The sequence below is a fragment of the Nomascus leucogenys genome, chromosome 16, assembly GCF_006542625.1.
Source record: "Nomascus leucogenys isolate Asia chromosome 16, Asia_NLE_v1, whole genome shotgun sequence".
NCBI classification, from domain to species: domain Eukaryota; kingdom Metazoa; phylum Chordata; class Mammalia; order Primates; family Hylobatidae; genus Nomascus; species Nomascus leucogenys.
In genome coordinates, this window is record NC_044396.1 from 93437279 (window position 1) to 93456192 (window position 18914).

Here is an 18914-nt window from a genome sequence, read left to right on the forward strand (position 1 = left end):
CACCCCTGCCCCTCTTCACCCCAAGCCCCTCCTCATCCACCCCTTTTCCTCTCTTGTGGGCAGTGGGTCAGGGAGGGTCAAGGGTGCTTGGGTGGGGGCAGGCCTGGGGGTCTCCAAGCCTGGCCTCGCCTTCCCACCTATGAAGAGCGCCGCCCAGGTCTTGATGTGGCGGGAGTGGCTGTGCAGGTGGCTGAGGGCCTGTGACAAGTGGATGCTGAATTCCTCCTGGCTGCGGGTCATCTGGCCGGAGGAGATCACGCCTGGCTAGGACGGGTTGGGGGGCCCTGGGGATACCAGGGTCCTCCAGCCCCAGCTTGCCTTGCCCAGCCCCTGGAGCTGCCACAGCAGCTGTGTGTGAGACGGGAGTGAATGGGGGAGCCGCAAGCCTGGTCCCCCCTACTCCCTGGCCCTGTTCCTCCCCACCGATCCCAGGCCTCTCACCAGGCAGGTCCAGAGGAAGTGGCGGGCGCTGAGGCCCCTCTCCCAGGCCAGCGTGCAGAAGAGGGTGTGCAGTAGCCCCCATCGGAGCAGCACAGCACAGCGGTAGAAGGCGAACTTGGCCTGCTGCAGGGACAGGCGTGGAGGGTCACCCACCACTCATGTCTGGGCCCTTTACCCTAGAGACCACAGGCCTCCATGGGCACTGGAGGCAGCCTGCTGTGCGGGTGTTCCCTGGTTCTGTCCTGCTTGTACCCCTTGGCAAGCCTCCCTGACCCTGGCAACAGCATCTGGCCCCCTGGAGCCCAGGCTGGCCTGCCCGTGGCCCTGGCCCTGCCCTTCCGCGGTTGTCGTGTATCCTTTTCCCCATGGCAGGGAGACCCACGAGGCCAAGCTCTGACTTCGCGGGCTGTGCACAGGGCGTGTGCTGGCACAGCAGGCAGGGCACAGTCCATATTCACACAAGCTCTGTGAGCTGCTGGACCCCCCGCCCCATGACAGGCACTGGGGGGCACAGCAGTGAGCAGAAAAGACCGGGTCCTGCCGCATCGACGGCAAGCCTCACTCGCATGTGTGTGCGCATTGGGGGAGTGGGCAGGCCAACTGTGGTCAGAGAAACCAGTGCAGGTGGCCAGACCCTCTGCCCGACACTTGCTGCCCCGTGGGAGCTCCCCCAACTCTCAGGCAGCGTCTGCCCCGTACCCTGGCCTCCTGTGGGCCCCAGCCCTGGCCAAAGTGAAGGCCTATCACTTGCCTTTCCTGGGGTAGGCACTGACCGTGGCGACAGCTGGGCATTGGTCCTTCAGGTGCAGGAGCAGGGGCACCATGCTCTGGTGCACCTGGGTTCGCAGGCCGCTCAGCTCCCTGTCTGCCGTGGCCGCCACCAGGTCCCCGAACAATGCCATGGCTGCCGCCCGAATCCTGTTCCGCTCCTGCAAGGCAGCGGCTCAGAGGCACGGCCAGACCTGTCTAAGGGTCCCAGCTTTGGTCCAAGTTGGGACCCCACACCTTGTAGGGGTGCAACTCAGTTCCTTCTGCAGGATTCCTTCACCCAGGCTCTCAGCTCCCGGGGAAGGGCTGGGCTCCCCACTCACACCGGGCTCTCTGGTGTCCCTGAGGATGTAAGAATCACATCTCCCTTCTACCCACAACTGCATCCTGGCAGCCCAGGCCTCATGAATGCATTTGAGAGGCACCTATCCCCCAGATTCCCCAGTGAAGGAAAAACAGCCACGCTGACCTTGCTGACATGTCAGAAAGTTAATCTGGGTAGGCTGTTGTGGGGCCGGAGACCACTGCACTTGGAGACTGAACGTGAGAACTAGTTCAGCCCTGTGGAGAAGGGGTGAGCGCCAGGGGCCCACCCAGCCCACCTGCTCAGCGCGCACCTCAACCGAGGGCCACAAGCGGGCAGCTCCCCAGGGCCTGGGCCTCCCTGCCTGCAGCTTGGGGTCCCCCCATTGGCAGAGGAAGGGAGCTGGGTTGGGAGGAGGGTCCTGGAGGGCGTGAGCAGGAGGTAGCCCCGCCCTTCCCCAGTGCTCACGTCATTAAAGAAGGAGCGTGCGCTGATGGCAACACTGAGGCTCTGGCTCCCTGCGCCCTGCGCGCCCAGGCGGTGCAGCGTGTCTGACACGGTGCCCATGATGCACAGGATCACCTGCTCGCTGCTCTGGAAGAAGCCGTCGAGGAAGGGCCGCAGCTGTCCCCGGAGCAGGCTTCCCTGGGGACGGTGGCGGCTGGTGGGCGGAGAGCACCAGGACCCGCTGGCCCCATGCCCCGCCTCACCCTCCCACTTGCCCCCCTCACCCCATCTGCACCAGGGTTGGGGGGGGGCGGTGATTCAGAGCTGTGGGTCCTGGCCTGGCCCTGCCTGCCATGGGGAGCTGTGCCTCTACCTGGGCTTTGCCCACCAGGAGCTGTGTGGCCTGGACAGGGCGGCCTCTTTTCTTTTTTGAGACAGGGTCTCACCCTGTCACCCAGGCTGGAGTACAGTGGTGTGATCATAGCTTACTGCAGCCTTGACCTCCCAGGCTCAAGCAATCCTCCCAACGTAGCCTCCTGAGTAGCTGGGACTGCAGGTGCGTGCCACCACACCTGGCTATTTTTTTTTTTTTTTGGTAGAGATGTGGTCTCACTATGTTGCCTAGGCTGGTCTCCAACTCCTGGGGTTGAGCAATCCACCCGCCTTGGCCTCCCAAAGTGCTGGGATTATAGGCGTGAGCCAACACATTCGACTTGTCTTTTTTTTTTTTAATTAATTTTCAGCCAGTTCTGTCTTCTCCACTTGATTGTGTGTTTGCAGTGAGTTCCTGAGTTACCGGGATGAATGGTCAGGAAGCAGTAGTGTGCCCACCAATGGATGTTGCCTGCCATTGGGCCCCTCAGCAGTGACTTGTGTGCAACCCAGGGTGATTTTTACAACTTGTAAACAAGTTTAAAGCAACTTTGTTGGCTTTCTAAGCTGTTTGCTTTGAAAAGATTAAATTCATTTTCAGCAAGAGAGTCATTCAACAGTCACACTTTCTGAGCATCTATGTTTACAGCCAGTGTTTGAAGACCAGGGTTCTGGCCAGGTCAGAACAGGACAACAGAATGAAATTGTAATGGAAATGGTGAGAAAAGAAAATAAAAATGCCTAGCATGGCGTATTTCCGCTCAGAGTGGAGTGGGGTGGCCTGCCCCAGCCACACCTGGTTCAGCCTGCCCATCCCCAAGCCGCAGGCCTCCCTGGCTGGCAGTGCTCTCGTGGCCTGTCTCCTCTGGCCTGCTGTGGCTGCTCGCCCACATCCCACCTGATGCCAGGCGGGGAACCATTCCCTCTTCTCTGGACCTGGTCCTCCTGATCTAGCAGGGTCCTTCTTTGCCTTTATGTATTCCCTGTATTCAGTGCAGGGTACAGAGGAGGCACATGGAAACTTCCTACTGATCATCTCCCTGCCTGAGAGAACATTTGGTGCACAGACAACTGAACACTGAATGAATGAATGAGGGAGCAAACATATGAATAACTGATTGGGTGAATGAATAGACATATAAAGAATGAACAAAATAAATAATGCAACAATGAGTCATAGATGAAGGACCCAAGGAACATGTGGGTGGGTGGAGGGATATGTGGGTGGATGGGGAGATCGATGGATGGATGAATGGAGGGATGAATGAGTGGGTAGATGGATGGAGGCATGGATAGAGAGATGAATGGGTGGGTCGTTGGTTGGATGGATGGAGGGTTGAATGGAGGAATGAATGGGTGAGTGGATGGATGGAGGCATGGGTGGAGGGATAAATGGGTGAGTGGATAGATATGTAGGTAAATAGTTGGATGGGTTGTTGGATGGATGGAGGCATGGATGGAGTGATGGATGGGTAGGTGAATAGGTGGATGAATGGGTGAGTGGATGGTTGGTTGGATGGATGGATGGGTGGAGGAATGAATGGGTAGGTGGATGGGTGGGTGGATGGATGGATGGAGGGAAGGATCAATGGATAGACAGATGGGAAGATGAATGGGTGGGTGGATGGATGGAGGTATGGATGGAGAGATGAATGGATGGATAGGTGAATAGCTGGATGAATGGGTGAGTGGATGGTTGGATGAATGGATGGATGGGTGGAGGAATGAATGGGTAGGTGGATGGGTGGGTGGATGCATGGATGGAGGGATCAATGGATAGACAGATGGGAAGATGAATGGATGGGTGGATGGATGGAGGCATGGATGGAGAGATGAATGGATGGGTAGGTGAATAGCTGGTTGAATGGGTGGGTGGGTGGATGGATGAAGGATGGAGGGATGAACAGATCAATGAGGAAGTGCTATCCAGTCTCCATCTTCCATTAAGCACCTACTATGCATCATGCACAATGCAAAGGGCTTTGCTAACTGTGACCCTAATGGAGGTCAGTCTTAACCATGTGGAGGCCTGTGATTGGAACAGAATCATAGTGAACTAGTCTGCTAGGCAAATGACTGGGATCTCTGGAAACGGCCCCTTCTGCTGCCTTCCCATGATGACACTTTTCTCTCACAAGCCCTGAAAACATTTATGTTCATAACAGCCTCCTCCAACAGCAACAGAAATGGGGGCTGGGCATGTCGCCTTCCCTCTGGGGTCTTAATGCAGCCCTGGGGTGGATGAGGGGAGGCTAAGGCTCCACACTTCCTGATCAGGTGAGAACATTTCTGCCTCTAACTCAGCATTTTCATGGTGCAGAGTCAGCCAGGCAGGAAGTTTGCTGCTGCTGCCAGCCAGTGCCCCTAGGGCTGACCACATGCCAGGGACTGGTCTCTGCATGGCACTCATGACCTGCCTACCACAAGAGGCAGGCACTATTACTGCTCTCATCTTACAGATGTGGTCACTGAGGCCTGGAGAGCCGACAAAGCCTGCCAGTTAGAAGGTGCTGTAGCGGGGATAGGTCCAGGGCCTGGACTCTTAACCACAGCGTGGTGCCCTGGGCCCCCACAGCAAGGGTGATGTCAGTTAAGTGGGGGGCTGTAGCTGGGGTAAGGCCAGATCCCCCAAAGGTGGCATCGCAGGCCTTCCCTCCCACAGCTGTCCATGATGGGGTATGGGTTATTATGGTGATGAGGTAGAATGGGTTGGGACTGGAGAAGTCAGCAATGGGTTGGGGAGACCCATTCATATGATTCTCGAGGGCATTGTCCTCTCTGGGTGAGCCCTGGGATGCCAACTGGTGGGCTTCATGGTGACCACCTGGAGGTCTGCAACAAGGCCCCTCTCTCTTTCAGGTGTGGAGACTCTGTCCCCGGGGAATAGACACTTTGACCCCTCCCACAACCTGCCCCATTCTACAGATGAGGAAACAGGCCCAGAGAGGTGGAGTCAGGTGTCCCAAGCCACACCACCCGAAATGACAGAGTCGGGATTCCAACCCGGTGGCCCTTGCCTACACCCGGTGCACCGGCTGTTCTGTGGGGTCAGGTGTGAGCCAGCCACAGTGCCCGACAGCCCTTACCTTATCTGGGTGGAAGAGGATGTTGCTTAGGCCCTGCAGACTCAACACGCGGACCTCGGGGCTGGGGTCGTGGAGGCCTTGTGCCAGCACGGTCAAGGCAGCTTGTTTGGGAAGCACCTCCAGCAGGGCAGGGCTGTAGAGGAACTGGGGTGGTCCCCAGGAGGGCAGGTAGGTCACTGTTTTTTGAGGCGCCTGCATCTGTGTTGAGGGGTGGGGCTCTAGGACCGGAGTCGGGTGGGAGTTTCAGGGAGGGAGGTTGACCAGCGCCCTCTGGGTATCTTGGTGAACAAGTATTTGAAACCTCCCTGGTTTAACCCCTCAATGTACAGCTGGGGAAACTGAGCCCCAGAAACGGAAAGGCCTTGCCTAAGGTCACACAGCGAGGCAAGGCCTCACTTTTATCAAGAGCCGGCCTTGTGGGGCACCTGGGGGTAGAGCTCCCGTGGAGGGCGGCCTAGGCAGCTGGTGGGTGGGAGCTGGCATGAGGCATTCGCTTGGGTTCCCCTACTAGTGTCAGTTGCGGAAACAGCACCCTCCTCGCCCCAGTCCCACCCCTGCCTGAGCTCGCAGCTGCAAAGTGTGCCACACCCAACGGCATCTGCTTCTACCCATTCCCCTTTGACTTCACCCTGAGTCCCACAGGAAGGACAGGGCTGAAGTTGGAGCCTGGACCTGCCTGAGTCTGCAGCCAGTGCCCCTTCAACTCTGCAGGGATTGTGCCAGAGAGGGCCGAGTGGGGAGACAGGTCCCCAGAGGCTGCAGCCCCCCTCCAAGGGCTGGGAGTGGGAAGGTAGGGTTACGAGGGGGTCTGTCTGGGCAGCCTCCCTGGTCAGGGCGAGCTCTGGCATGGGTTCTGCCGGGGTGTCAAGGAGGCTGGAGGACGAGGCTCAGGCATCTGAGGTGCTCCCTGCCAGCCTGCATCCCTACCTCGGTGAGGATGAGGATGGCCACCTTCCTGTCACGCTCCTCTGGGCTCTGCAGGCTGGGCAGCAGCTGACGCAGCACCACTGTGATCTGCCTGCAGTGGTTGTGCACCATGGCCCTGCAGGGGCGGGCCTGGGCTGGCGGTCACTGCCCAGAGCCCACCCTCCTGCCCCCCACCCATCTCATCGGGGCCGGTGTCCCAGAGTGTCCCAACGTGGCGGGCACGTTCCCACTCCCTTTGCACCCACTGGCTGCCTGCTGCGTGCCAGGCTTGGGTCGGACATGTGGGAGACAGAGAAGCAGGCACAGCCCTTGTTCCCTAGGAGGTCACAGGCCAGGGTGAGGGCTGGGGGAAGACACTGCATCAACAGGCTCCGAGTGTGTGCCTGTGACCAGGGGCAGGGGGCTGTGTCCTGTCACTGCAGTCCAGATACCCAGCCCCCTGGAGGGGCGTGGCCTGAAGCAGGCTGCCTCGATCTGCCCTGGCCCCACCATACCTGGCAAGGAGGCCCACGCCCTTTGGGTAGGTGTGGATGGTGGCGAAGAGCTCCCAGGATCCCTGCAGCTCCAGGTGGGCAAAGTCATGCCAGTGCCCCGTGGTGGACAGCAGTCTCTTCAGTGCCTCCAGTGACGTGCTGCAGCTGAACAGAGGGGGCTCAGGGCTTGCCTCAGGCCACAAGTGGCCCCCCTGGGCCACCCCCTGCCCTGGGAAGGGTGCCCAGCTGACCCAGATAGAAAGGCACGTTCTGGTTTCTATGCCTGGCGTCACTGAGGCCCCCTGGGGCTGCTCTCTCCTGCCCTGTTTTACGTGGAAATGCTGGCACCTAGGATTGGTGGAGCTGGGCTGAGCATGGGGAGGCGGCATGTGCCCAGTCAGACCCCGAGCCTTGCTTGGGCAGGAGACCAGGGGGTGCCCTTCTAGGGAGGGGCGCCCTGCTGAATGGCACCTGCCCTTCAGCTCGAGGATGGCAGCGTTTAAATATGGGCGAAGAGTATGGAGGGTAGCAGTGAGCAAGGGCGTGGGAGAGTCAGGGCGTGTGGCGTAGCGGAGCCCAGAGAAGTGTCCATTCTCCACTCCGGAGACTCTTGCCCTCAGAGGACATGGAGAAACCTGCGGCACCGGCCCTCGCTTGTGAGTGCACGGCTTGTGGTGTCACTGTGTGCTTGGTAGTTGCCAGGTACCATGGATGGTGCCTCACCTGCCCAGCCTGAGGTGGCCCTCTACTGTCACTGTCCTTCAGCAGAGGAGGGAGCAGTCCTGTCACACAGCCTGGCCAAGGGCACAGAGGTGGGGTCAAGCTGGGCCCTGGCTCCAAACCTGCCAGTGATGTCACTGTCACATGATGTCACTGTCACTGAACACAGTCCCTGGGGCACAGGTAGAAAGCCCCAGAATGCAGGCCCATGAAACATGAGATGGCCCTGGCTTGCTGGCCTGTCTCACTGTTCCAGCCACACACCCCCGCCCCGGCCCCTGTGCTCCGTCAGTGTGAGGGCATCACCCTGGATGTGTGAGCATGCCCGGATGAGGCTGTCAGCTTGGACCAGGCATGTTTCTGAGCAGATTTGCAAAACCGAGTGTCAAATGATGAAATGCCATCCGTGAAAGTTCTGACAGTGCCAATCCAAATGCCAGCTGGCTTGTCCTCTTGCCCTGAGCTGTGTCATAAAAAGAGGCAGTGTTTTCCAGGTCACTGGTCTCAGCCACAATGCGACAATCATTTTCAGAAGAAGGGGACTTGGTGGGGGAGTGGCATTTTGTTTGCTCTGGGAGGACTCCGAAGTGTCTGGTCCTGTGATGTCTTGGGCACTGTGTTGGCTTGTTCTTCAAGATTGCCTTGTCCCTGCAGCCCCAGCAGGGCTTCCAGAAAGATGGGCTGATGCAGCATTCTTGGGAATCCATGCCCAACTCCCCTGCAGGTCCATAGAACCCAAAACCACCTCCAGCCCAGGACTCCCGGCAATGCTCAGGGACATATGTCTCCTGAAATCCATACATAGCCTCAGGACCAATGAAGGTGGAGCCCCTTGAGTCTCTGCCTCGCCGTGGACTCAAGGAACCATCCTCTGTTCCTGTTGGTCCCAACATCGCTGCCTGCCTTCAGCCTCTTTGGACACTTGGCATCCCAGTGATGCCTGCCCTATACTCGACCAACCCTCCTTTCCCCACTCTGGCCCCGGAGAGGGCAAAGGCACCTGAGAAAGAGGAGGCAAAGCCCCTCTGCTCTCCATGCTCCTCCCCAGCCTGAGGGTCCATGAGACCCTCTTCCTTCTCCCGCTACCTCCTCCTCTTCTGGTTTTATTTTTATTTTTAATTGTGGTAAAATGCACATCTCATAAAATTTACCACTTTAAGTGTTCAGGTCAGTGGCATTGAGCACATTCATAATATTATGCAACCATCACCACCATCCATCTCCAGAACATTCTCATCTTCCCACACTGAAACTCTGTCCCCATTAAACATGAACTCCCCATTCTCCCTCCATCCAGCCCCTGGCACCCAGCATTCTACTTTCTGTAGATTTGGCTACTCATGGACCTTAAGTAAGTGGACTCACACAGTATTTGACTCAGCAGAATGTGCTTAAGGTTCATCCATGTCGTAGCATCAGAATTTCCTTCCTTTTCAAGGCTGAGTAGTATTCCATTGTATGGATGGACCACACTGCTTATTCTAATTCACCCATTGATGAACACTTGTGTCGCTTCTACCTTTTGGTTATCGTGAGTAACACTGCTGTGAGCAGGGTGTACAAATATCTGTCCCAGGTGCCTGCTTTCCTTTCTTTTGGGTGTACACCCATTAGTGGAATTCCTGGGCCATATGGTAATTCTATATTTAATTTTTTGGAGGAACTTCCATACTCTATTCCAAAGCAGCTGCACCGTTTTACATTCCCACCAACAGTGCACAAGGCTTCTGATTTCTCCACATCCTCGCCAACACTCATTTTCTGATTTTTTTTGGACATTAGCCAACCTTCCTCTTCTTTTGATCACAAGCCTTTGGCCCCAAATCCCCGGGGGACAGAGGGAAAGATGAAGATGCGATGAGGGTGAGAATGATGAGTGCCTTCGAAATAAAGAGAAACGATGTAGCCCATTTGAATTAAATAGAGTTGGCCCACATGGATGACATGTGAGAACAATGAGAATTCCTTTGTGGGGCAGGGTGGGGACTGGCTGGAGGAGGACCCAGCTGAGAACTGACCGAGGCAGGAAACGTCTCTAAGGAAAAGGCTTTGTTAGTGGAGGAGCAGGGGAGAGGGAGGCCCCTCTGGCAGGCCTGGCAGCACCTGTTGCAGTCCTGCCCAGGGAAGGGTGCCCTGCTCAACCCCACTCGCTGCTTCCTGGTCCCAGAGGCCTGCCCATCTAAGCAGGACATGAGAACTTCAGAGGCTCAGGGCTGGCCTCATCAGGCCTCAAGACTCGCCTGCTGCCCCATCGTGTCCTGTGCCACCCCTGCTGTTTTGGGCATGCAGAGACAGTGGCTACTCAGCACTGTTCATCCAGATGTCCTTCTGGGCCCCTGTCCCCACCTTGACAGTGCCACAGCAGCCTGGCAGGGACCTCAGACCCTGAGCCGTCGGGATACACCTGGGTGACACTCTGCTCTCAGGCCTCCCTTCCTCCCTGGCTCCGTGGTGGCGCTGGGTGGCGTGGCTGCTGGTTTGGCAACCGGAGCCTGGGCCCCTTCGGAGTGGTGGAAGAGGCCTGGGCCCATCCCGCTCCCTGGAGGGCGTGGGAGCCAGGCCTGGCCAATCAGAGCCACACAGGCCCCTGTGGCCAAGGTGATTGGTTCAGGATTGGGTATGTGAGCCAAGCTAGGCCATTCAGAGCCCAGGACTGTGCCTGTGGTGAGAGTTTTTCCTCTTGGGGCTGCAAGGGCTGCCGGGGCCACCTCCAGAGCTCCAGGAGAACCTGCCCAGGAAGGGGCCAGCGGAGCGGCCTGAGCAGAAACCACCCGTGGCCCCGCGCGAGGCAGACGTCCCTGCTATATGGGGAGCCCGAGAGAGACAGACAGAGGTCCCAGCTGTATGGGGAGCCCGAGAGACAGACGTCCTTGCTGTTGGGGGAACCCGCAAGAGACAGACAGATGTCTCAACTGTATGAGGAGCCCCCAGTGAGACAGACGTCCCAGCTGTATGAGGATCCCGAGAGAGACAGACAGACGTCCCAGCTGTATGGGGAGCCCAAGAGAGACAGACAGACGTCCCAGCTGTATGAAGAGCCCGAGAGAGACAGACGTCCTTGCTGGTGGGGGAACCCGCGAGAGACAGATGTCTCAGCCGCATGGGGAGCCTCCAGTGAGACAGACAGACATTCCTGCTGGATGGGGAGTCCCCAGTGAGACAGACAGACGTCCTTGCTGTATGGGGAGCCCGCGAGAGACAGACAGATGTCTCTGGCTCTTCGGGACCTTCCAGTCTATGGGTGCGGGCAGTAAAGCAGGTAAAAGGCGCAGATCACAGATGGTAGCTGATGGCGGTGCTGCGGAGAGAATAAAGCAGCAGAGGGTGGGAGGCGCCGAAGGGGCTGCTATTTTAGAGGGTGGTGGGGGAGGCCTCAGCGAGGTGCGGGTGAGCAGAGCCTGCAGAGGCAGGATGGCTGGGGAAAGAACATTCCAGCAGGGGGAGGAGCAGACAGGGTGAGGCTTTCTCCCAACCCTCCCACGTTCCGGGAGGAGAAGGTTTTATTAGCTTATTAGGAAAGATTCATGCATTTTGCATAGTTGAACTGAATAAAAAAGGAACTTCATGCACATTCGAATTCAGAGGCAAGATGAGAAGAAGTGGCATTTTTTTTTTTAAGTGACTTGCCTTGGGGAGAGCTGTTAAAACTGACAAATTGCGTGACGCACATCATAATACAAACACATGAAAAGAGTCAGCCCCAGCGGTTTTTAAGGACTTGCTTATTGGATTTTTGGAAATATGACCTGGTGCAGAGGGAAGATGAAGGCAGCCAGCCCTACTGAGGCCAGAATACGGCGCGGGCAACTGGCCATGATGTCAGTCCAAGCATGTGCTCAGGACCAATGAGATGCCCAAGAGGGCCTGGAAAGGCATCTGCCCCCCTGGGTGAGCCCAATTCGCCTCTGCATGGACATGCTGTGTGGCCCAGGGGAAGCCTCTGACCCTCTCTGAGCCTCAGTTGCCTCATCTGTAGAGCAGGGACAATGACATTCATCTCGAGTCCTCACAGGAAGCCCATTGGGGTAAGATGTGGCTCACTGCATGGGTGCTCTTGGTAACTGCCATCCCCTTGGGGTCCCTGTATGGCAGTGACACTAAGTTTCTCTACCGCCAAGCACCCTCAGGTGACGGGTAAGCGGGACGAACACCTGCCTGCAGGTGCTGTCCACAGCCCCTGTGGCCCTGGCCGTGGATGGGGCTCGGGTTCATGACTGTTGTGGGTTGAACTGTGTCCCCCCGAAAAGAGATATATTGAAGTCAACCAACGGTACCTGTGACTGTGACCTTATTTGGAAAGAAGGTCTTTGCAGGAGTTATCAAGTTGAGGTCGTTAGGGTGGGGCCCTAACCCAATGATTGGTATCCTTATAAGAAGGGGAAATTTATTCCAATGCTGGATTTAACTGTTCAACTGCTGAACCACTCAACAGACATGAACGAAAGCTTAATTCTGACAGAGCTGGAAAAAAAAGGGGGGAAATTTAAACACTGGCACACAAGGGACAATGTCAGGTGACCACAGGGGCAGAGATGAGCGTGGTGCAGCCTCAGCCCCAGGAACCCCCAGCGTGGCCATGAGACACTGGGAACCGGAAGCAGTGAGGAGGGCCCTCGCAGGTTTCAGGGTAGCACGCCCTGGTGACACCTTGGTTTTAGACTTCTGGCCTCCAGCACTGGGAGATGTTGCTTTGAGTCCCTGGGGTGCGTGTCTTTGTTACTGTGCCTTATGAGGCTAACACAGTCTTTGCCCTCGGATGCCTGTGGAACCCTGTGTGTGTCTGGCCGGGCCAGGAGGCCTGGGAGGCTCCAGTCTTACCTTTGGGGGCTGGGCATGGCCGCCTCCTGGGCCTGCTGCTTGGGCTGGGGCTCCCCGGGCAGGTTCAGCTCCAAGACATAGTGCATCTGGGTGAGGAGGGCCAGGAAGAGCTTGGGGTAGGCCTCCTGCACGGCCTGCCTGAACTCCCGGGCAAACTGCAGCTCACGCAGCATGTTCATGGCCTGTCGGGGGCAGGCATGGAGTGAGGCTCCCAGGCCCTGGGTCCCAGGACCAGGGGTTCTGACCTACTGTCCCATAAAAGCCAAGTCCAAGCATGCTCATCCCTCCCTGCTCCAAGCTCTCCAGGACCAAGTCCAAGTGTCCACATGCTGTCCCTCCCTGTGGGGCCTGACCCCTGTGCCTCTGCAGCCTCAGCCTGGCCCTCTCTTGCACCCTCTGGACCCACCGCTTGGGTCTCGCTGCTGCTGGATGGCCTAGTGGTCCCCAGCCTCCCCCAGCTGTCCACCTGGATGCTGTCTACTCTACACCCCTGCAGACCTCCACCTTGACCCAGGGCCTCCCTCAGACCGCACACTGGATGCCACCATCTGCCCTCTGCACTCTGCTCCTGTCTGAGGGGTGACCTGCTGGCGTCTGGGCCCTCTGCTCTGTTGCCTTGAAGGCAAGATCCTGTGCTGTGTGGTCCCACGGTACCCTCAGCTCTGTGGTTGGCACACAGCAGGGCCTGATGCCTGGGAGTTGGGGAACCCATGGCCCTGGAAGGCAGAGTCGGCTGATAGCAGCCCCCAACCCCAAAGGCCTGCTGTGCCTGCCGGGGCCTTCAGTCCAGAATGTTCTCAGGGTGGGGCCAGCACTGAGCAGTAACAACTGGGGGAGGGCAGGAACTGGCGGTGTGGTGGGGTGCAGGGAAGGCTCTCCTGCTACCCCGGGTGGGTCTCACCCACGCTGCTGTGTGGTCCTCTGGTAGGGGGGCAGCATCAGCCCAGGGCTGACCGGGGTGGGGGTGTTGGGGACGGCCAGCCAACAAATCCCTGGGCCGAGGGGGTGCTCCCCCAACCAGCTGCCATTGTTAAGCCCTCATCACACCCCTGCTGCAGGCAGCAGCTTGTCTGGAGGGCTCTGGGTGGCAGGGGAGCTGCTGTGAGCTCTGGGCCACTGCTGGGGGGCCTTTGGGGCAGGGACTCAGCCTGGAAAGCTCTAAACAGGAACACAGCTGTGGCCTCATCAGGGTCCAGGTAAGGGGGACAGGTGTGGCCATGCCAGGAGGGGAGCTCATGGCTCCTGGGAGTGTGGAAGCAGTGCTGGGCTTATGAGGAAAACCAGGGGCTTCCTACAGGGGGGTGGCGGCTGCAGAGGGCAGCCTCTAAGATTCCTCTAGAATCTATGACTGCCCAGAACCCAAGCATGGGGAGGGCTCTCACGTCTCTCCACACCCTTCCCTCTCCCCGAAGACCCTCTCTGAGGCCGCCCCACAGTGAGTGAGTGAGTGAGTTCCCTTGCCAGCCCAGGGGACTGACGTGACTGTCCTGATTCACAGACAGGAGCTCACAGCCCTCGGCCAGGTGGTGGGAGCTGGGCCTGTGTGGTCAACCCTGGGCGGCTTTCCTCCCGGCTGGGGCTGGATTGGGTTTCTGCAGCCTGGATATGGGGTGCCCCCCTACAGCCTGGCACAGAGTGAGTGCCCGAGGTGCCGCCTACTTCTGACGGGGCGGTGGCAGAGACTCACAGCCAGCGAGCGCAGGTAGGTCTTCTCCTTGGGGCAGGGGCTGCTGTCGCTGGCACCGGTGGGCAGGGGCCGCTCCTGCAGCCACGCCAGCAGCATGGTCAGCACCAGGTGGCTCGTGGGCTGCTCAGCCCCCAGGGCCCTCCACAGCTGGAAGGTGTGGCTGTGGGCAGAGAGGGCATGTGAGGGCAGTGCTGCCACTGAGGCCTGGCTGGACTCAGCCACATGAGCAGGCCACCATCACCAGGGCCTGGGTGCCTGGGACAGCCAACTTAGGCTGGGTCCTGAGCCGGACCCTAGTGGGATGGGGCTCAGGGCAGATATGAGCATTGCAGGTCGGTGTGGGAGGGGCCCAAGGCGGGGGCTGGACAGGAGGCCCCGGTGCCTGCCTGTGGTCTCACATCCACACCAGCCTCCTCCTGGATCTCCCCGCTTTCAGGGTCTCTCCGCTAGCTCCTCACTCATGCTGGAGGTTTCCTAGTGTGCCCTGTCTCCCAACTGCTTGTCATCTTCCCTGGCTCCCAGGTCCTGCAGACCACAGCCCCAGCCGGCACTCAAAGTCACGGCCTCCAAGCCCTCTGCTCTCTGACCTCCAGCCCCTGCCTGTCCTTCCCTTCCTCTCCTTCCCTTCCTCTGGGCCCCCATATGTGCAGTCATGGTGTTTAGAGCACTCCTTGCCCCTGACTAATTCCCCCTCAGCCCTTGGGGCTCACCACAAAGTCACTTCCCTCTGGAAGCCTTCCCTGACTACTCCCTCCTAGTCGGGGTTTGCCGGGGTCGAGCTCCTCAGGCCCAACCTGCCTCAAGTGACAGGTCCTCACTAGCATGAGCACAGTGCTTTACATTTTGTAGAGTGCCCATTTTGTAGATGGGGCCACTAAGGACTGGAGAGAGGAGACCTGTCCTGATCAAGGCCCTGTCTTGGAACTGGGGAGCCTGGAGGCCAGGGCTGTCCAATCCTGTGGCCTTTCCATGGTTCCATGGGGCATGGCTCAGTGAGGCCTGGAGGGAAGGAAGGGACAGCTGGGTTGCCCTGAGATGCTGGTGACCACGATGGCCCTGTTTACTACCCTAAATGGTCTTTGGGTCTGAATGTTGGGTAGAAGGGGTTCGAGGGGCAGAAGGACCCCTGGCATGAGGAGGCTGGGGCTGGGAGGACCACAGAAGGGTGGCTCCATTCGCTCCCACCCCTGCTTTAAGGCAGACTCAAGGGCGGCTGCCCTTAAAACCCTGGGGAAGCCACTCTAGGACCATCTGACCCTTGGCTAGGTGGGCACGGCAGCTTGGAGGACTCTAGGAGTTTCCACCCAGCTGGAAAGAGGGGGGCCTTTGGAGTCAGAAGGGTCTGCCCCATGCTGGCTGTGTGACCTTGGGGGAGTCACTTAACTCCTCTGAGCCTTGGATTCCTGGCCACAGAGTAGTGGGCAACGCCTGCCTCAAGAGGCTTAAGCGGGAGGATTCTCCCCCGAGCGAGCGTGCATGCCCAGAGGGCGGGTGTTTCTATTCTGCTGCCTGCGGGCCTGCCCCTCAGTCAGCAGGTGTGAGCCGAGCGTCATTGCGTGCAGACAGTGTCCCAGGGGACCAAGCAGTGGCAGAATTGGCAGGAGTCTCCGACCTCCTGTGCATGACAGCCTTGCGGGGACACAGCAGGAAGTGCAGTGTGCCAGATGCTCAGTGCTGCTCAAAAGAAAAAAGCAGTGTGGGGGGCAGGGGGAGAGTCTGGGTGCCTTCGGTTTCAGACAGGGCAGTCAGGGACACATCCCCTGAGAAGGGGACACTTGAGCAAAGCCCTGAGGATATCGGGAGGGAGCCAGGCAGTGATACAGGGGAGAGAAGCTTCCAGACAGACAGCGCTGAGACAGCTCAATCCAGGTGTGTTCAGGGGACAGAAAGAAAGGCCAGTGTCATTGGGGTGGAGTGGGGAGGGGAGAGGAGGAGAGGAAGACAGTGATGTCATCGGGGCCACAGCACGACCTTGATGGCTGCTGTGGAGGCTTTGGTGTTGGCGTTGAATGAGATGGGAGCACTGGAGGATTTTACACAGAGACGTGGCATGGGCCTAGGTGTGTTCTTCAAGGACGGGGGGGCGACTGGAAGCGGGCAAGTCACTGAAGGTGAGAGCCGGTGGTGTCCTGGACTAGGGTGGTGGCAGCGGGGGCAGGACACAGGCGGAGGTGGAGCTGGCAGGGTTTCCTAGGGGATGGGATGTGGGTGTAGAGAAGAGTCGGATGGCACCAAGAATTCCAGCCTGAGGTGCTGGGAGCACAGAGTCACCAGGTATGACATGGGGAAGCCTGCAGGAGGGGCAGGTTGGGGGAGGCCGGGGATGTGCCCTGGCTGGGTCAGTGGGAGACACCTGTGTGACATCCAAGGGCTGCTGTCAGGGGGTTGGGGGAGAGGCCTGGGCCAGAGGTGTCAGTATTTAGGGGATATTTGACGCCATGGGAATGGATGTGGCCACCTTGAAACTGAGTGTAGCTGAGGAGGAGGTCAAGGGTCAGCCCTGTGGCCCCAGGGCTATGAAATCTGGGAGATGAGGAGGAGCCAGTGGAGGAGGCTGAGCAGGAGTGGCCGGGGAGGTAGGAGGAGAGCCGGGGAGGGCAGTGTTCCCAGGAGGAGAGAGTCACTGGCTGAGTCAAATTCTGCTGACAGGTCACATAAGGTGGGGACAGAGAATGGACTATTGGACCTAGTGACATGAGGTTACTGGTGACCTTGACGAGAACCATTTTATTGGAGCAGCAGTGGACAAAGTCTGGTTCGTGTGGGTCTGAGAAGGAATTGGGAGCTACAAGTCACAACCCAAAGACAAACAAGCCAATTCAACAGTGGAGAAAGGGCTTGAACAGGCATTTCTCCAAAAAAGATAGACAAATGGCCAATGAGCACATGAAGAGATGCTCAGGGAAACACAAATCGAAATATGTCACTTCACACCTCCTAGGATGGCTACAGCCCCAAGATGAGAAACACCAAGTGCTGGTGAGCATGTGGAGAAACAGAAACCCTGGTACCTTGCTGGTGAAAATAGAGAATGGTGTAGTTGCTATGGAAAATGGTACGGCTGTTCCTCAAAAAGCTAAACATAGTACTGCCACATGGCCCAGAATCTTCACTCCTAGGTACACACCCAAAATAGCTGAGAGAAGGGACTCGAACGTGCTTGTATGCCAATGCTGACAGCATCGTTATTCATGACGGCCCAAAGGTGGAGGCAGCCCAAGTGTCCATCAACAGATGAATGGACCTACCCATGCAGTGGATCATTATTCAGCAATGAAAAGAAATGAACTTCCGATACGTGCTACGGCATGGATGAACCTTGAAAACATTAGGCAGAGGGAAAGAATCCAGACCCAAAAGGACAAATATTGTATCATTCCACTTACATGAAATGTCGAGAATAGCCAAATTCATAAGACAGAAAGTAGATTAGGGGTTATCAAGGGCTATGGGGAGGGGAAGATGGGGAATTATTATTTAATAGTTACACAGCTTCTGTTTGGAGTGATAAAAAAGTTTCAGAATTAGACAGTGGTGATAGCTGTGCAACAAATATAATTAATGCCACTGAATCATACACTTAAAAGTGAATAAAATGACAAAGTTTATATTATACATATTTTACTGCAATTAAAAAATAATGTAATATGCCAAACCCATTGAATTGTACACTTTAAATGGCCAAATTGTATAGTATGTGAGTTGTATCTCAATAAATCTGTGTTTTAAAAAAATGAATGAGTAGTGGTACACTAAGCTACTTGAATCAGCTCCTCCATTGAAAACAACTACAAAGGTTGGAGAAAATATAAACATGTAGGCTGGGCATGGTGGCTCACACCTGTAACTCCAGCACGTTGGGAGGCAGAGGTGGGTAGATCACTTGAGGTCAGGAGTTCGAGACCAGCCTGGCCAACATAGTGAAACCCCATCTCTACTAAAAATACAAAAATTAGGTGTGGTGGCACGTGCCTATAATTCCAGCTACTTGGGAGGCTGAGGCAGGAGAATAGCTTCAACCTGGAAGGCAGAGGTTGCAGTGAGCCAAGATTGTGCCACTGCACTCCAGCGTGGGTGACGAAGTGAGACCCTGTCTCAAAAAGAAAAAAAAAAAGAAAATATAAACAAGGGTCCTGAGACTATTAAAGAGATGACAAGACTGTAAGAAACTGCAAGGCCAACATGTGGGGAATATGATGACCCTGAGGGGTTGGGAGCAGGAAAGCTACTGATGCCTTGGGGGAATCTGACAATTCTGGAAAATTAGATCCTTTGCTCTGACAGCCTTGTGGGATGAAGGGACAGAGACCTAAGCTCAGAGACTGTACAAGGTGGTTAATCTCATAGGAGACCCTCGGCCACTTCCAGGCTGGTGCCTAAGCGGGTGTGAAAAACCCAAGCAAATTCCAGCCACGTTTGAATTGAATGGGGGCATCTAGGGAATCTGAAGCACTGGATTTGGCTTAAGGTAATCATGGGCTCACCTTAGGTATCCTTTGGTGCTCGGCAGAGACAAAGACAAGTTGTTTTTGTTGGAGGAAAATACCTTAATTGTGGGCCCCAAATCATTCCTACATTTTTTTTTTCCAAAAACAACATCCAGTATGTAGTCAAAGATAATCAGACACATGAGGAAGGCAGACTCCATCAGTAACATACAGCAAGAATAACAAATAAAGTAGACCTGAAAACTTAGATATTAGAATTGTCAGGCATGAACTATGAAACAAATACTTGATTATGAATACAGAAATAAAAGACAAGCTTAAAAATGTCTTCAGGGACTAGGAACCTATAAGTGATAGAGCAGGTGAGAAAAAACCAAAATGACATTTTAGAAATAAAGAATGCCCAATCTGAAATTAAAAAAA

General features: G+C 56.6%; 1 protein-coding gene, 1 long non-coding RNA gene and 1 other non-coding gene across 3 annotated transcripts in view; 2 read left to right on the plus strand and 1 right to left on the minus strand.

The window, feature by feature from the left end:
* The window catches only part of LOC100594661 (maestro heat-like repeat family member 5), a 71809-nt gene that overhangs the window by 817 nt on the left and 52078 nt on the right, over nt 1–18914 (minus strand). Inside the window, exons 20-28 of the mRNA XM_030795107.1 lie at nt 14044–14203; nt 12357–12538; nt 6840–6983; nt 6346–6460; nt 5419–5562; nt 1982–2158; nt 1215–1370; nt 442–564; nt 138–240 (exon numbers count right to left, since the gene is read on the minus strand). Coding sequence (XP_030650967.1) covers nt 138–240; nt 442–564; nt 1215–1370; nt 1982–2158; nt 5419–5562; nt 6346–6460; nt 6840–6983; nt 12357–12538; nt 14044–14203 — 1304 coding nt within the window. The remainder of the gene's footprint in view (nt 1–137; nt 241–441; nt 565–1214; nt 1371–1981; nt 2159–5418; nt 5563–6345; nt 6461–6839; nt 6984–12356; nt 12539–14043; nt 14204–18914) is intronic.
* On the plus strand, nt 2475–2936 carry LOC115830651. Its single transcript, XR_004026186.1, has 2 exons — nt 2475–2516; nt 2704–2936. It is a non-coding gene; the product is annotated as an uncharacterized LOC115830651 (long non-coding RNA).
* On the plus strand, nt 11925–11999 carry LOC115830738. Its single transcript, XR_004026289.1, has one exon. It is a non-coding gene; the product is annotated as a small nucleolar RNA SNORD5 (small nucleolar RNA).